The sequence below is a fragment of the Watersipora subatra genome, chromosome 4, assembly GCF_963576615.1.
Source record: "Watersipora subatra chromosome 4, tzWatSuba1.1, whole genome shotgun sequence".
NCBI lineage: Eukaryota > Metazoa > Bryozoa > Gymnolaemata > Cheilostomatida > Watersiporidae > Watersipora > Watersipora subatra.
This window is the reverse complement of record NC_088711.1, coordinates 10,785,673-10,801,965: the sequence shown is the minus strand read 5'-3', so window position 1 is coordinate 10,801,965 and position 16,293 is coordinate 10,785,673. Positions and strand designations below refer to the sequence as shown.

The following is a 16,293-nucleotide window of genomic DNA, read 5'->3' as shown; positions in this document are numbered from 1 at the left end:
TCACGTTATAGCAGGTATACATTATAGGGGTGTCTACTGTACTTATGATCGTTACGTGTCATGATCTCTCACGCAATCATGTTCTTCAAGCGTGCTACCGTTAGTATTAGTGCTACTTATTCGAGACTAATGTAAGGTGGCTGGGTAATGTAATGGTTAGCATGCCAGTATGCAAAACTGGTGGTTCCGAATTATATTCCAGTGCGATGTGGACTTATGGATGACAGAACAACAAAAAATCACTGAGATCCATATACATGTATATAGATATGCAATCTATCTTGTTTATCTTAAATCATCTGTTATAATGATTTGTGCTCTTTTGAAAATCTCACAGCAGTTTATGCATAACAAAGAAGAACAGTTCTTGTGGGACAAGAGTTACTCAGCACCCACTATAAACTTATATTGATTGCAAGCAAACTGTATTTAGAAAGAATCAATCATGCCATCATGTGATTTGTCAATCTGTGTGTAAATTATTAGTTTACCATGAGGTCTGTTTATTTGAGCTGATGGTTCAATAAAAAAACTAGTTTTTCTAATAAAATCTTTGAAAAACAACAAAGTTCAGGAATGTCGTGTGTAGCAACCTGAATTTTGGTTGACATGAAGGTATTCAATAATCTTAGAATGCGATTGGTTAATTATACTGACCACCTTGAACTATACTTTTTGAATGAAAACACAAATACATGTAGATGCTGGCTATACCAATTCTCTTCATATCATAATAATAAGCATATAAAACAGTTACTATACCTGCAGGGTCTTATATCTGGTTTCTACAGGAGTGTATAAAACAGTTACTATACCTGCACGGTCTCATATCTGGTTTCTATACAGGAGCGTATAAAACAGTTACTATACCTGCACGGTCTCATATCTGGTTTCTACAGGAGCGTATAAAACAGTTACTATACCTGCAGGGTCTCATATCTAGTTTTTACAAGAGTGTATAAAACAGCTCCTATGCTTGCTTGGTCTACTAGCTAGTTTCTGCAGGAGCGTATAAAACAGCTACAATGCATGCAGGGTCTCATAGCTAGCTTCTACAAGAGTGTATAAAACAGCTCCTATGCATGTTTGGTCTCCTAGCTAGGTTCTACAGGAGTGTATAAAGCAGTTACTATACATGCAGGGTTTCATAGTTAGTTTTCACAGTAGCGTATAAATTAGCTTCTATGCATGCATGATCTCATATCTAGTTTCTACAGGAGTGTATAAAACAGTTACAATGCATGCATGATCTCATATCTAGTTTATACGAGTATATAAAGCAGCTACAATGCATGCAGGGTCTCATAGTTAGCATTAGTAGTAGCTAGTAATAGCTAGTATAGCCAGTACACTTCTTTTTCTGTAAAGAGCAGCATAAACTGACACTAAGTCATACACTTCTTTTGTCAGCTGATTAGCCTTAGTAAGCAGTAAGTTGAGTGAGATAAGATCTCTATGTCTAGTGAACTAAGAGTTGACTTTGGAACACTGTCTGTCTATCAACTTCTTGTCTCCTTGCGAATATTATTTTTATGGGTATATATGTTTAATATATAACATTCAATACAATGTAGAATTTCAGTAAGATTTTCACAAGTGTTTTTGCTTTAATTAATAAGCACCTGTGAGTCAGTTAAAAGTACGACATGTTTCTGTCCTAATTAACAAAGCTTGAATTGTTTCACATCTTTGAAAGAGACCACCAGGACTGATTAAGCTGCTTGGGTGGTCCTAACACTGACCAATAACTTTTTAATAACATACCCTATTTGTTCTACATTATGTGTATTCACCAGTTGAATATACATGTCATTACACAATATATATTGTATGATATAATGACGTAATGAAGAAAGGTACTTTTATCTTACTAACCATTTTATTATTTCCATATCCAAAAAAGTATCATAATACTGCAATCAAGACAAAAATACACAAAAATGAACAAATCTTCTCAGATGTGCTCCCAGTTTGTTGGGATTGGCTGTACATGTTCAAGTACCTGAAATGTATACAAAAATTTATAAGCTTCCCAAATCATAAAAACATGTGTTAAACACTAAACTTTCATAGAAAGTATGTGAATTCTAAAAACATATAATTTGGTACCTGTTTAGGTTTTTAGTAGCCTCCATATCCACCGCCATATCCACCACGCCCACCATATCCACCGCTTCCATATCCACCACGTCCACCATATCCACCGCCTCCATATCCACTGTATCCACCACCGCCATATCCACGACTGTATCCACTGCTGTATCCACTTTTATATCCGTAACTCTTGTACCCTCTACTGCTGTAGCCGCCATATCCGCCACGACCACCATAACCACCACCTCCATAGCCGCCACCTCCGTAGCCGCCACCTCCGTAGCCACCACCTCCGTAACCGCCACCTCCGTAGCCGCCACCTCCGTGTCCGGCCGCAAAAGCGAGGCAGAGAGCCAAGAAGAGTGCAAGGACCTTCATTTTTAGTTTGGAGTCTGTAAGGTTTATACCAAAAACATATACAACAGGTAAACATTAGGAAGAGACTGTCAGTGACTGCATGCACTGGCTACTACAAAGTCTTCATAAACCATGAGAGTAAATATGAGAGTTGTGACTGTCAGTGCCTGCGTGCATTCACTACTACAACTTCTTCATTATCATAAACTTCTAAAATCAAGGCTCCTAATGTGAGCTAATAAAACAGCCTCAAATCATTGCACGCTCTAGCAATAAATAAAGCAATTAACAGTATATACTAGACACCTGCTTTGTCTTGTCAAAGAACCCACTGGTTACTTCTGCTGTAGGGAAAGGTGTGAAGTTTCGAGTGTTTTCTGTCTCTTTATATACATCTGGCCGTCTTGTTTTTGCCAAGCTTTAATAACTTGCACTTTCCCCTCTTGTCATTGGTTTGATTTGTCTCTCAAGTTTGTATGACTGCTAGATTGGTATTATATTCACAAGAGTACCCCATTAATCTCAGTTCTTTTACCAATGATTCACATATATTGACACCTTTGATGATCTCAAGTAATCACTTAATTGGCTGCATTCTTTGCTTAGCAGTGCCAGAATAAACACTAAAAGAATGTTTATATCATTAAATAAGCTATTTTTATCTAAGTATTGAAAGTTTGAAAATATTTTAGAGATGTTACAAATAGTGAGCCGGACCCTAACAACCAACTTCCTTTACACGTCTATTTAAAGTTACCTTTATTTGTATCCTTTCCAAAAAGTATGTTTGTTGTTGCAAGAGACTTATGATATTCAGCAGATAAAGTCCTAAAAATTATTTTATTAAGAAGTGAATTTATTATCTATTTCTAGCAACCAAAAAGCCTTCTACATTATTTGGCTTCAGTCTATACTAAATTGTACTGAATACAATTTAGTATGACTTGGTGACTGTATCAAATATATATAAATATATTAACTGGATGAATGCGCAAGTAATACAAAGGTTTTTGCACAGAAGATCTTTTTTAACCAACATATACAAAATTTATCATTCTAACTTTTAAATGGAAGTGTTTGTTTATTTCTGTGTTTGTTCGGCAGACGCATAATTAAAATACTTGAATGGTCGAGGAATAACTAAAACAGATTGTTGAAAAACATTTTTTACTTCTTATGCTACACATTCGTTCAAGATCTAAAACAGCTTAAAAAAAGTGACAGGTAGTGTAGTTGCCATTGGCTAAGTTTCTTTACCCAATGAATTTGAGTAACTTAAAGGTTGACTTGCAACAAAATTCACATTACAGTTATTTGGTATCAAAAGATTCACCATGTCTTACTCTGCTGTGTTGTAGGCGCAAAATACCGTATGTGGAAATGTGATTACAAGCTCTTAAAAGCTCAAAAACGAACAGTTAATCACAGCCATCACGAAAATTACAGTTATTTGGTATCAAAAGATTCACCATGTCTTACTCTGCTGTGTTGTAGGCGCAAAATACCGTATGTGGAAATGTGATTACAAGCTCTTAAAAGCTCAAAAACGAACAGTTAATCACAACCATCACGAAAGCGCAGTAGATTAGACTTTTCATTTTTGAGGTTTTAAAAGCTTGTAATCACATTTCCACATATTTTGCGCCTACAACACAGCAGAGTAAGACATGGTGAACCTTTTGATACCAAATAACTGGAATGTGAATTTTGTGGCAAGTCAACCTTTAAAGGAAGTACAATAGGTTAACATTTAAATCAAATTTCAGAACTCATCCAAATTGACACTTATGTAGAATTTTTACGTAATAAAAAGCAAAGCTTCACATGAATTCTTTACGTTACATGGATTTATGTTATAGGAGGTATATGTTATGCATGTAAAGGTGTCTACTGTACTTATAAACATTACGCGTCATGATCTCTCACACAATCATGGTCTTCAAGCGCACTATAGCGTTAGTATTAGTGTTAATTATTCGAGACTAATGTAAGGTGGCTGGGTAATGTAATGGTTAACATGCCAGTCTGCCAAACTGGTGGTTCTGAATTCAATTCCAGTGTGAAGTGGTTTTTAGTTCCTGTAACTTCATGTTCATAACTGGACATACGGATGACAGAACAACATAAAAGACGAAGTTTCATATATATATTTATATAGATATATATATATATATAAATATATATATATATATATATCTATACGTGTAGATATATATACACACACACATATATATATATGCAATCCGTCTTATTTATTTTAAATCATCCGTTATGATGATTCATGCTCTTTTGAAGTTCTCACTGCAGTTTATACATACCATAGAATAACAGTTCTTGTGAGACAGGAATTACTTTGTACTCATTGCAACATTCAGGTATAATGAGTTATGATAAAAAGGAGCTATCGTGAGTTAGTGAGTAATCTAGTTCTTGTGAGGTGATAGTTACTTTGACTGTCAAATTGCTGCTATATTCGATGGAGTACCCCATCAATCTCAGCCCTTTTACCAATAATTTCCATATATTGACACCTTTGGTCATGTCGTGTGATTACTTAATTGACTGAATTCTCTGGCCTACCAGTGCCAGAATCAACACTAATAGAATGTTATATCATCAATATGCTATTTTTATCTAAATATTGAAAGTCTTAAAATATTTTACCAATGTTACAAATAATGAACCAGATCCTAACAACCAACTTCCTTTACGCGTCTATTTATTATAGTAGCCTTTCTTTGTAGCCTTTCCAAAAATTATGTTTGTTGTTGCAAGAGACTTATGATTCTCACTTAATAAGTTCCTAAACATTCTTTTATCATTAATAAGAGTGTATTTATGTCTCAGCAACCATAGAAGCCTTCTACATATTTGGCTTCAGTCCATATTAAATTGTATAAATACAATTTAGTATGACTTAGTGATTGTATCAAATATACAAATATACTAGGTGAATGCACAGGTAATACAAAAGTTTTTGCACTGAAGATCTATTTTTAATCAACATATACAAAATTTATTATTCAACCTTTAAATGAAAGAGTTTGTTTATTTCTCTGTGTGTCAGGCAAGCTTAATTATGCAAATTAAGCTTGCATAATTAAAATATTTGGAACAATATTTGGAAAATCAGCTAAAACAAATTGTTGAAAAAAGTTTTAACAACTGAATTTAAACTAGCTTAAAAATAGTGGCAGGTAATGTATTTGCCATTGGCTAAGTTTCTTTACCCAATAAGTTTGAGTAACTTAAGCTAGTAACTTAAGCTAGTCAAAGTCTTTACTATAATAAGAGCCGTGTCTGTTCTTCCATCTGGACGTTGAGAAAAAAGATTGCCTCTCACCGGAATTGAACTAATATATTCATTGGATACACAGATATGTAGGAAGCGAGTTACCACTAAGCCATGAAGCCACCTTGCTGAGGCTTAAAATAATTGCACAGTAGCCGCTCCTACAACGTAAATAATCCGTTACAGGAATGTTTGCGTTATAGAGATTTTACGTTATAAGAATAGTAATGTACATGGAAGTTGTTTAAATCATTTCAAGATCTTTCTAAACTCACTCCATTGGCCAGACAAAAAGGAAAAACTTGACTTAGCTCTTTTAATTTGTGGGCTGTACCGTAACTGCAGTATAATTGGTTTGCACCGACAACTTTTCTTCTTTCTTTGATCAATCTTACTTGTTTTATTGACCCTGATTGTGGTAATTTTACAATAAGTTGCGTGAAGGGTCTCCTAGCTAGTTTATACAGGAGTGTATAAAACAGTCACAATGCATGCAGGGTCTCATGGCTAGTTTCTACAGGAGTGTATAAAACAGTTACGATGCATGCATGGTCTCACAGTTAGTTTCTACAGGAGTTTATATAACAGCTACAATGCATGCATGGCCTCATAGCCAATATTTGCACGTCGTACACTTCTTCTCTGTAAAGAGCAGCATAAACTGACACTAAGTCGTATATATATATATATATAGAACTTTATTGGCAATAATTTCATTTCACAAATAGAAATCTTTTTCAAATTAGGCCATACAACAATAGTAAAACGAAAAAAAAGGGGAAAAAAAGCAACAGTTAGCCATTAAAATTGAATAAATAGTCTGACAAATAGTGTTTAAAATGCCTTTCTCTGCTAAGAGAACGGATATTAGGTGGAAGATTGTTAAAGCAGCTGGCAATGACATTTTCAAAATGATTGTTAGTGATTGTATGCAATTTGTTCATATCACGTAAGTTGAAATGAGTTGAGAACCTGTAATTGTCATGTAAAAAACGAGGACACAAACCATGAAAAATCTTGAAACATTGAATTGAAGTAAAATAAATATTTAGCATAGGCAGAGTAAGAAGACGCAGAGATTTGGAAAGATCATTTGTTGGAATAATATATGCAGGCATATGATGTAAATTTGCCATGAGTCGAAATGCTCTTTTTTGCAACAAAAATAAATTCTTAGTGACATATCTTGGAGCTAGATTATAATAAATGTGGATACCATAAATAATATGGCAAAATATAAACTGATAATAAAATGCAATAGCAGATTTTGAGTTCATGTATGGCCTGCAAAACTGGAGCAGAGTCAACGACTTCGTGACCTTACTACAAATAGTTTCGACATGATTATTCCATGAGAGTCGATCTGTCAAAACAAATCCTAACAATTTTGTCTCATGTCTACAAGTGATGGATTGACTGTTAAACTTTAGAGTAAAACTGTTTCGAAGGTTTTCATCAGTATTATAAAGAAGAAAGTGTGATTTTTGTAAATTGGTTGTCATATGATTTGCTGTACACCAGTTGCTAATAATTTGCATGATGAGATTGCAGTTCGTCTCAAGAAGTTGCACATCTTTGTGATAACTGACAAAAACAGTATCATCGGCGTAGGTAAAGCCTTTTGGAATAAGTCTAAGAAGATCATTTATATATATTAAAGATAATAGTGGCGCAATAAGTGGAACACCAACATCAATATCTAGTGTCAATGATTCCTTGCCATTCATGACAAGGAATCATTGACACTTTGGCATTGGCACTTTGACACGACCTTTTGGCGCCTTTTGTGAAAATAGGATTGAAGTATTTGCAACGATTTATTTTTAAAACCAGCAAGTTCTAGTTTATGATATATAATATTTTGTGATTGACACAGTCAAAAGCTTTGCTGAAATCCAAAAACATCAAGCAAATCTTCTCACCTCTGGTTTTCAAATTCAAACAATCTGAGATTAGTTTATGAGCAGTATCAGTGCATGAATGACTTTTTCTGAAACCACACTGATAAGGATGTAAAATATTATTTTTGGACAAATGAGAGTAGATGTGAATATTTAAGTGCTTTTCAAAAACTTTAGATAAAATAGGGAGTACTGAAATAGGGCGGAAATTTGATGGGTTGCTATTATCTCCTCCTTTAAACAATGGAGTAACTCATGCATGTTTCCATGCTGAAGGAAAATAGCCATCAATCAATATTCTGTTAAACATATCAGTGATAATAGGTACAATGAATGGAAGAGTTGCTTTTATCATTTTTACAGAAATATTGTCTATGCCTGAGGCTTTGGAATTAGGAATGTTACTGAAATATTTTACAATATCATGAGGAGTTAATTTTGGAAACTCATTAAAGGTGGTCTTCAACTCAGTGTTTTGACAAGACAAATAAAGATTGGATGACTGTAAAATTGAATTTGAAAGTTTACTTGCAATAGACACAAAATGTGAGTTAAGTTCTGAAGCTGACAAACAAGTGTCACAGCTTTGAGGTTTCTTATTTTTCACATTCAAAGCTTGCCAAAGCTTACGCGTATTACCAGGCTTTGACTGTTTAACAAGGTCATTGATACATTTTGTTTTTTTTCTTTTAATGAGATTTGTGACAAAATTGCGCTGCTTTTTGTAAGCAGTCCAATCTTTGCAGTTTTTCAGTTTTTCTCTCAACTTTATATTTTGCTGTACCTCTTTGTCAAGCCAGATAGGTAAAGATTCTGACTTGACTTTTCTAGTTTTAAAAGGTGCTAACTCATTGACAGCCGTAGAAAACTTTTGAATAAATAAGTTAATCATGTCATTAGTGTTCTTTTTAATCAAAATATCATTCCAACTGATGAAGGAAAACTTATTTGAAATATTATCAGGAACGAATCTGGAGTAATCTCTATAAGTGATTTTCCGAGGAAATGGTTTATGTGCAACACCAATTTTTCTCACAATAAATACCAAATTATGATCACTCATAGACAATTTAACTACTCCAGAAATCTTGGCGTGATGAGAAAAATTTGTATACACATGATCAAATAATTTCGTACACTTCTTTTGTCAGCTGATTAGCCTTAGTAAGCAGTAAGTTGAGTGAGATAACATCTCTATGTCTAGTGAACTAAGAGTTGACTTTGGAACACTGTCTGTCAACTTCTTGTCTCCTTAAGAATATTATTTTTATTTATATGTTTAATATTTACCTATTATATGGCTTTTTTAAGATATTTCAACTAGTGTTTTTACTTTAATCAATAAGAACCTGTGGTTTAGTTGAAGGTATGGCATGTTTCTGTCCTAATTATCAAAGCTTGAATTGTTTCACATCTTTGAAAGGGACCATCAAGACTGATTAAGATGCTTGGGTGGTCCTAGCACTGACCAAGAGCTTTCTTCACCTTAAGATTTTCTGAATAACAGAAAATTTCCAGCCAATAGGCCTACATCTGAGGAGAATTTTAAGTGCATGAGCTACTTGGTTCAGACCAATATTTTTGGGATAATCCATTCAATTTGCACCAGCAGTTGTGTTCCCAATTATTTGCTATACAGCAATTTGCAAAGAACTCAAGACTTCGCTAAAATTGCTTAGTTGGCCAGTTTCAAAAAATAGCCTGACATCATCACTAGCGTATGATTACGCGCTATGAGAACGTGGATCTCTATCAGAAGAACATGTTCAGAAGAATGAAGCAGATATTGTGGATAGAGGAATAGGTATGGACAATTTTAAGTATTTATACTGATACTGAAGCGACAATCAGCCTTTGTTGATGTTCAGTATTCTGTATATTTAATAAACTCTTATAGGAATTAGTATATAAGATGGTTTATTTTATTATTTAAATACAATCAACTGTAAAGAGATGATGGCGAGTCTCAATGATTTATAATCATCTCTATATGAAATCCTTAAATGACAGTTTATCATGGTGGTTAGTGTGATTTTACTAGATCACCTTTGCATATTAATAGGTGAGATTATTAAAAAATCAGTTAGCCAATATGAGACAAGAAATCATAATTTCATAAAAATTAATTGTGTTTACTAACAGTACTTTGAACATTCACCTCAATATCTTAGCCATTCCCAATAGCAAGCTTACCTACTGCTGACTTCTATTTGGACAAATCACATAGGACTTCAAAATGGTCCACTTTAGTTTGCATCAAGTATATAATAGTCAATTAAATATTATATCAGGTCAACTTCCACTCTTCAGGCCCTCGATAAATATTTAAGTTTAATTTTTTTTCATTTATAAATTTTTGACCTCTGTTTTGAACAAAACGTTTAACACTTACAATTTTTTTCCTTATCATTGAAAGTAAACCTTGAAATAACAAAGTGAAGAAGATGCAGTTTATATAGGCTATAGTTTCTGCTGTTACAGGATGATTATTGTGACTTGTATTTTCTTAACCTTAAATGGTAAAGTTAATCATTTTTCCAATTATTCTCAGAGGATCAACTCAGTTTGTATCCGTTTTAATAATATACCCTATTTGTTCTATATTATGTGCATTCACCAGTTGAATATACATGTTATTACACAATATATATTGTATGATATAATGGCGTTATGAGAAAAGGTACTTTTTATCTTACTAACCATTTTATTATTTCAATATCCAAAAAAGTATCACAATACTGCAATCAAGACAACAAAAATAAACAAAAAATCAACAGATCTTCTGAGATGTGCTCCCAGTTTGTTGTTATTGGCTGTACTTGTTCAAGTACCTAAAATGTACAGAAAAGCTATAAGTTCTCCAAATCATAAAAACATGTGTTAAACACTAAACTTTCATAGAAGGTATGTAAATTTTTTTTAAATACATAATTTAATACCTGTTTAGGTTTTTAGTAGCCTCCATATCCACCACGTCCACCATATCCACCGCCTCCATATCCGCCACGTCCACCATATCCACCACCCCCATATCCACCGTATCCACCGCCATATCCACCATATCCACCACCGCCATATCCACGGCTGTATCCACTGCTGTATGCACTCTTATGTCCGTAACTTTTGTACCCTCTACTGCTGTAGCCACCATAACCACCACCTCCATATCCGCCACCTCCATAGCCGCCACCTCCATAGCCGCCACCTCCATAGCCGCCACCTCCGTAGCCACCACCTCCATAGCCGCCACCTCCATATCCAGCCGCAAGAGCTAGGCAAAGAGCCAAGAAGAGTGCAAGGACCTTCATTCTTAGTTTGAAAACTGTAAAATTTATGTAGGAAAACATATACAACAGGTAAATATGAGAGTTGTAACTGTCAGTGACTATGTGCCCTCACTACTTCAAAGTCTTCTTAAACCATAAACTTCTAAAATCAGGGCTCTGAATGTGAGCTAATAAAACAGTCTCAAATCATTGCATTCTTTAGCAATAAATAAAGCAATTAACAGTATATACTAGACACCTGCCTTGTGTTTTCAAAGAACCCACTAGTTGCTTCTGCTGCAGGGAAAAGTGTGAAGTCTTAACTGCTAGTTAGCTCTTTATATACCTATGGTTGTCTTGTCTCTGCCAAGCTGTAATAACTGGCACCTTTCCCTCTTGTCATTTGTTTGATTTGTAGTCTTTCAAGTTTGGTTGAATGCCAGACTGCTGCTATATATTCAGTGGAGTACCTCATTAATATCAATCGTTTTACCAATAATTTACATATATTGACGCCTTTGGTCATCTCGTTTAATGGCTTATTTGGCTGAATTCTCTCGCCTATCAGTGCCAGAATCAACACTAATAGAATGTTTATATCATTAATATGTTAATTTTATCTAAATTTTTAAAGCTTTAAAATATTTTAAAGGAAATAGTGAACCGGACCCTAACAACCAACTTCCTTTACACATCTATTTATAGTAACCTTTCTTTGTAGCCTTTCCAAAAGGTATGTTTGTTGTTGCAAGAGACTTATGATTCTCAGCAGAAGACTTTCTAAACATTCTTTTTTCATTAATAAGAGTATGTTTATATCTGAGCAACCACGAAGGCCTTCTATGTTATTTGGTTTCAGTCTATCCTTGGTGATTGTATCAAATATATGCAATCTGTCTTGTTTATTTTAAAGCATCAGTTATGATGATTCGTGCTCTTTTGAAGTTCTCACTGCAGTTTATACATAACATAGAATCCCAGTTCTTGTGAGACAGGAGTTACTTTGTACTCATTGCAACATTCAGGTATGAGTTATAATAAAAATGAGCTATCGTGTAAGTACAAACAAAAAATTAATGTTCGATTATGTGTTATGAGAATGTGCATCTGTCTGAAAAATATATTCAGAAGAATGAAGCAGATATTGTGAATAAAAGAATAGATATGGACAATTATAAGTATCTATACCGATACTGAAGTGACAAGCAGCCTCTGTTGATGTTCAGTGTTCTGTATATTCAACAAAACTTTTGAGAACAATACATATGATTTATTTTATAATTTAATATAATCAACAGTAAGGAGATGATGGTGGGTCTCATTGTTTCATCATCACCTCTATATGAAATACTTAAATGACGATTTATCCTATAGTAAAGCAGGAGGGCATCAAAAAGCTGTCAAAAAAAGTGATTTATTCCTTTTGGAGGTGGGCTATGTGATAAGAGTGGCATCTAGATCAGAATTTTGAGCTGATTTCAAATATCTGGTTTCTACACCTCTCAGATTGTTCATTTTTGAGCAATATAATTATTATACTATTTTAATTAAATAAATGTCTGTAATGTTTCTTGTGCTTCTATCAACAATGTAATAATGAAAATGACATACAAATACTAAATAGTTAGCAATAACCTAAATTGGAATCAATTCTGATAACATTCAAATATTTATTCTTTAAATATTATAATATTAAAAGTGTATTATATAATATTATGTATTCTCAGTTTGGTTGATATTGTGGCAGCTTTACAGTTTGTCCTTGTTATTCCGCAACTCATATATCATTACAGATCTGCAAAACAAAATGAAAAGTATTTTTAAAGACTCAGACCATGTATATATAACATATTAATATAGGGGAAGGTGGGGCTAGTTGAGACAAAAATCAGTTTTTTTGCAATAACTTTTAGGTCATTGTGAATTAAGGATATTAGATGTGTGTAAAATAACATGCCACATGTTGCTCAAATTGTTCATTGGTCAATTTGGTATATGATCAAAAAATTTAATTTCTGTGGCCATTTTAGTGGAGGACTAATAGCTGTCTCAACTTGCCCCGGAGTGGGGTAAGTACAGACAGACACTGGGGCAAGTTGAGACAATATGAAATATTATGAAAAAAACAATTAAATCTGACCATATATTTGGAACTAGAACATTACAGCCCATATATTATTTATATTAGACTCAAATAATATGCAAATACAATGTTGTATACTGTCACATTTCTGTGTGTGATACATATAAACAGTCTATTCCTTAACCATGTCCAGATCTACTTCAAAGAGAAGTTTGTCTCGGGAACGAGAAGTACCCGGGCAAGGTTGAGGTGGTGGCAATATGAGCTTAATGGCACTAATATCAATGATGTCGATGTCCTGCTCATCTGGCCATATGAACCCTACACCTAGTCTTTTGAGGAAAGTCACTTCAGCGACATCTTTGGGGGTAGAAGTGCTTAGTATCTTTCCAACATAGTATTTTTTTACTTTTCTGCTCAAATATTCTGCAACCACATAAGCCCCCTCTGTTATCGAGTCTTTCTCCACCTGCATTTCTTCATCTTCAGAAGCACAAGATGAAGAGTCATCAAGAGGCACTGGCTCGTCATCTGATGATTCAGAACTGCTTACAGCCACTATTTGTCGCTTTTTTGTTAGTGTGACTGTTCGACGCTTTTTCTCTTTAGCCAAACTTTCTTGTTGGATTCTCTCTTTTATCGGTGTGTTGGTCAGCACCAATGTCTCACCTCTTCTCCTTTCTCTTTGCCCTTTTCTTGATGCTGCCTTGGGGTAAGGCCTTATCATTTCAGGTGTTACTTTAGATATTGGGTGTGGCTGATCCGAAGTAAGCAGTAAATTGGAAACCACACTTCCACTGGCAGATGTAGGGGTGCAACCCTCAGACATAACTGGAACTGGACGATCGGTGACAGTGGCTGGCATAAAATCAGCATCTGTGAATTTCTCGGGGTCATAAGGAAAGATTCCTGTCGCTCTAAATCCAGAAATAATGTTTTCAGGTGTCTGGGATCGGTGTAGAGCTTTGCCAGCAAGGCCAGCTATCTGGTATAGGCTAATCGCCTTTCCGGCATTGTCCAACATCCAACCATTGCAGGCGGAAGAGTAATATCTACAATTAGGAGAACATTGTGTCTAAAGTGCATCATAACCAAATCTGATAACGTCAATAAATATTGGCTCTATAATATAGTTATATATTTTAGTTTAATTTCATATAGGCTTACTTTTTCAAAGGTCCATAGACAGATATGTCTAATGGTTGAAGATGGTTGGTCACATGTGGCGGAAATGTGAGAAGCACCACGTTGTTTTCTTTTGCCATTTCAATTCCTTCGTAGGACAAATGGCTTTGGTGGTTATCCAAAATCAGCAACACTGGTGACTCTTTAGATGGCTTGCTGAAGCTGATGAAATGTGCCATCCACTTATTGAAGTTTGAAGTTGTCATCCAGCCACTCTCATGAACTAGCCCTAGACTGCCTGGTGGAGAATTGGTCATATATGACTCCAGATTACGTTCAGTTTTGCGTGGCCAGATAAATGTAGGTGGAATTGAATTGCCATCAGCGCTTATGCAACAAACAAGGGTGACTAAAATGCCTCTTTCTCCAGAAGTAACCTGACCAACTTGCTTCATAGCTCTAGGGGCAATAACCTTTGGCGGTACATGAACTGTAGTTAGGCCAGTTTCATCCATGTTGTAGATTCTGTTAGCGGTGAAATTGTTCTTGCTATGAATTTCTTTGAGATTTTCAAAGAATTTGCCAACTGTATGTTTGTTAAATGCTGTAGATCTGGCAAGGCTAGTCGCCTCCGGTTTTCTAAGAGATAATGCCGGATTCCGTTCCATAAACTTCAAAATCCAATCTTTTCCTGCCATTTTCTTTTCATTCCAACACTGTGGGACACTGATATTTTTAGCCGATGCAAATGAATATGCAAGGCGTCTTGCTTCTTCCATTGTCAATCCATGATTCATGTGAGCTGACGTTATCAAATATTCAGCAAGCTTTGCCTCTGACGCAGCATCAAAAACCTGGCGTGGAGCAATGTAACCTATATGTTTTCCTTTACAAAATCTAGACAAAGCGGATTTGTCAACACTCGCCTTTCTTGCTGCCTCTCTCAAGCTAACATTGTCTGCAGTCATCAAGTGAACAGCGTACTGAAGCTTCTCAATCAAATTTTTGTTACCTCTGTCAGTCTTCCTCTTGTAGTTTCTCACCATGTTTTATGCTGATCTGCAATCAACAAAATTGACATCTGCATGTTATATTTACATCTTAACATCATGAAACTGAAAGTTTTTAAAGCTTGATTAACATATGACATATAGCTAATAAAATATAATGTGAAGTGTTGACAAGAATTGCAGAAACTAAAAACATAGATGAACAACATTAATCCAAAAATAAAAGCATACATATAGACAGACATACCTTTTACACTCCTTTCCAAGAGAGATTTAGGCGTACAATAAGTTTCTGCTCTATTTAGTTATAAAGAAGTCTACACTCTCTGAGAATATAATATGAAATGAATAAGAAAACGGTTGCTGGAAATTTATATAAAACTGGAAGAGAATCATCGTATTGCTTAGAGTGACAACATAAAGGCAGCAGTGATTTCATTTATTTCTTTTACTTTGTGAGACAATACTGAAAACATTTATTTTTAAAAGAATGAGGATGCTGAGGATTGGTGAATCTTACTAAGGTAAACAATTCCAGCAGTTTGTGGTTGTCCATTTGAATATGAATCGGCAGCGATAAGGCATTGTACCTGATTGCAGGCTGATTTGCACCTGTGGTTATGTCATTATATTGATGGACTGGCATTTAGCTGATAACAAACAAGTTAGCCGGAATTGACGTTATAAATTTTTACAAAGATTATTAAAAGACATTACAACAAGCCTGTTGCTGCTGAAAACTGTTGCAAACATGTTATTGAGTGCAATGAGTTTTCTACAAAATTGTTACATATCCTATAAAATAAAGAATATGCCTTCAAAATTAAAATGAAACAAAAAATTGCAATCCACGCTTTTTGCAGCGCAGTTTATAAGACCTTTGTGGGTTAACTGATGCAATTACAGCAAACTTGTAGAGATATTTATCAGCTTTCCAATCAATAATTATTTAAAGATCTACAACCAGTTGTCTAGAAAGTAAAAACTTCTACCGAACGCACTGCACATACATAGTACATTGTAGTTTTACATTTCAGTCTAGCTCATAACTACTAAATACACTGAAGTTACTGTAGGTAAATAAAGTTACCAAAATTGACAAAGGTTTTGTTACTAATTTTTAATATATATAGTACGTATATAAAATTTTGTTGAATTTTACTAG

At 34.6% G+C, this 16,293-nt stretch overlaps 3 protein-coding genes across 3 annotated transcripts; all 3 read right to left on the bottom strand.

Moving 5' to 3' along the window:
- Nucleotides 1-2,121: 2,121 nt before the first annotated feature.
- Nucleotides 2,122-2,472, bottom strand: LOC137393911 (keratin-associated protein 19-2-like). The gene has a single exon (XM_068080624.1). The coding sequence runs from the start codon at nt 2,470-2,472 to the stop codon at nt 2,122-2,124; it is 351 nt and encodes a 116-aa protein (XP_067936725.1).
- Nucleotides 2,473-10,595: 8,123 nt separating this feature from the next.
- On the bottom strand, nt 10,596-10,952 carry LOC137393910 (uncharacterized). The gene has a single exon (XM_068080623.1). It carries the CDS (start codon nt 10,950-10,952, stop codon nt 10,596-10,598), a length of 357 nt encoding a protein of 118 aa, XP_067936724.1.
- A 2,213-nt stretch (nt 10,953-13,165) lies between these two features.
- Nucleotides 13,166-14,687, bottom strand: LOC137393908 (uncharacterized). Its single transcript, XM_068080622.1, has 2 exons — nt 14,161-14,687; nt 13,166-14,045 (listed from the first exon to the last, which is right to left on the bottom strand). The coding sequence occupies exons 1-2, from the start codon at nt 14,631-14,633 to the stop codon at nt 13,166-13,168; spliced, it is 1,353 nt and encodes a 450-aa protein (XP_067936723.1). The 5' UTR covers nt 14,634-14,687.
- Nucleotides 14,688-16,293: the final 1,606 nt, after the last annotated feature.

What these genes read in the sequence shown, in the direction of transcription:
- LOC137393911 (XM_068080624.1), bottom strand. Translation starts at nt 2,472, where the DNA reads ATGAAGGTCCTTGCACTCTTCTTGGCTCTCTGCCTCGCTTTTGCGGCC.
- LOC137393910 (XM_068080623.1), bottom strand. Translation starts at nt 10,952, where the DNA reads ATGAAGGTCCTTGCACTCTTCTTGGCTCTTTGCCTAGCTCTTGCGGCT.
- LOC137393908 (XM_068080622.1), bottom strand. Translation starts at nt 14,633, where the DNA reads ATGGATGAAACTGGCCTAACTACAGTTCATGTACCGCCAAAGGTTATT. An exon ending in GTCTATGGACCTTTGAAAAA is followed by an intron (nt 14,046 to 14,160) that starts GTAAGCCTATAT and finishes TCCTAATTGTAG; the next exon opens with ATATTACTCTTCCGCCTGCA.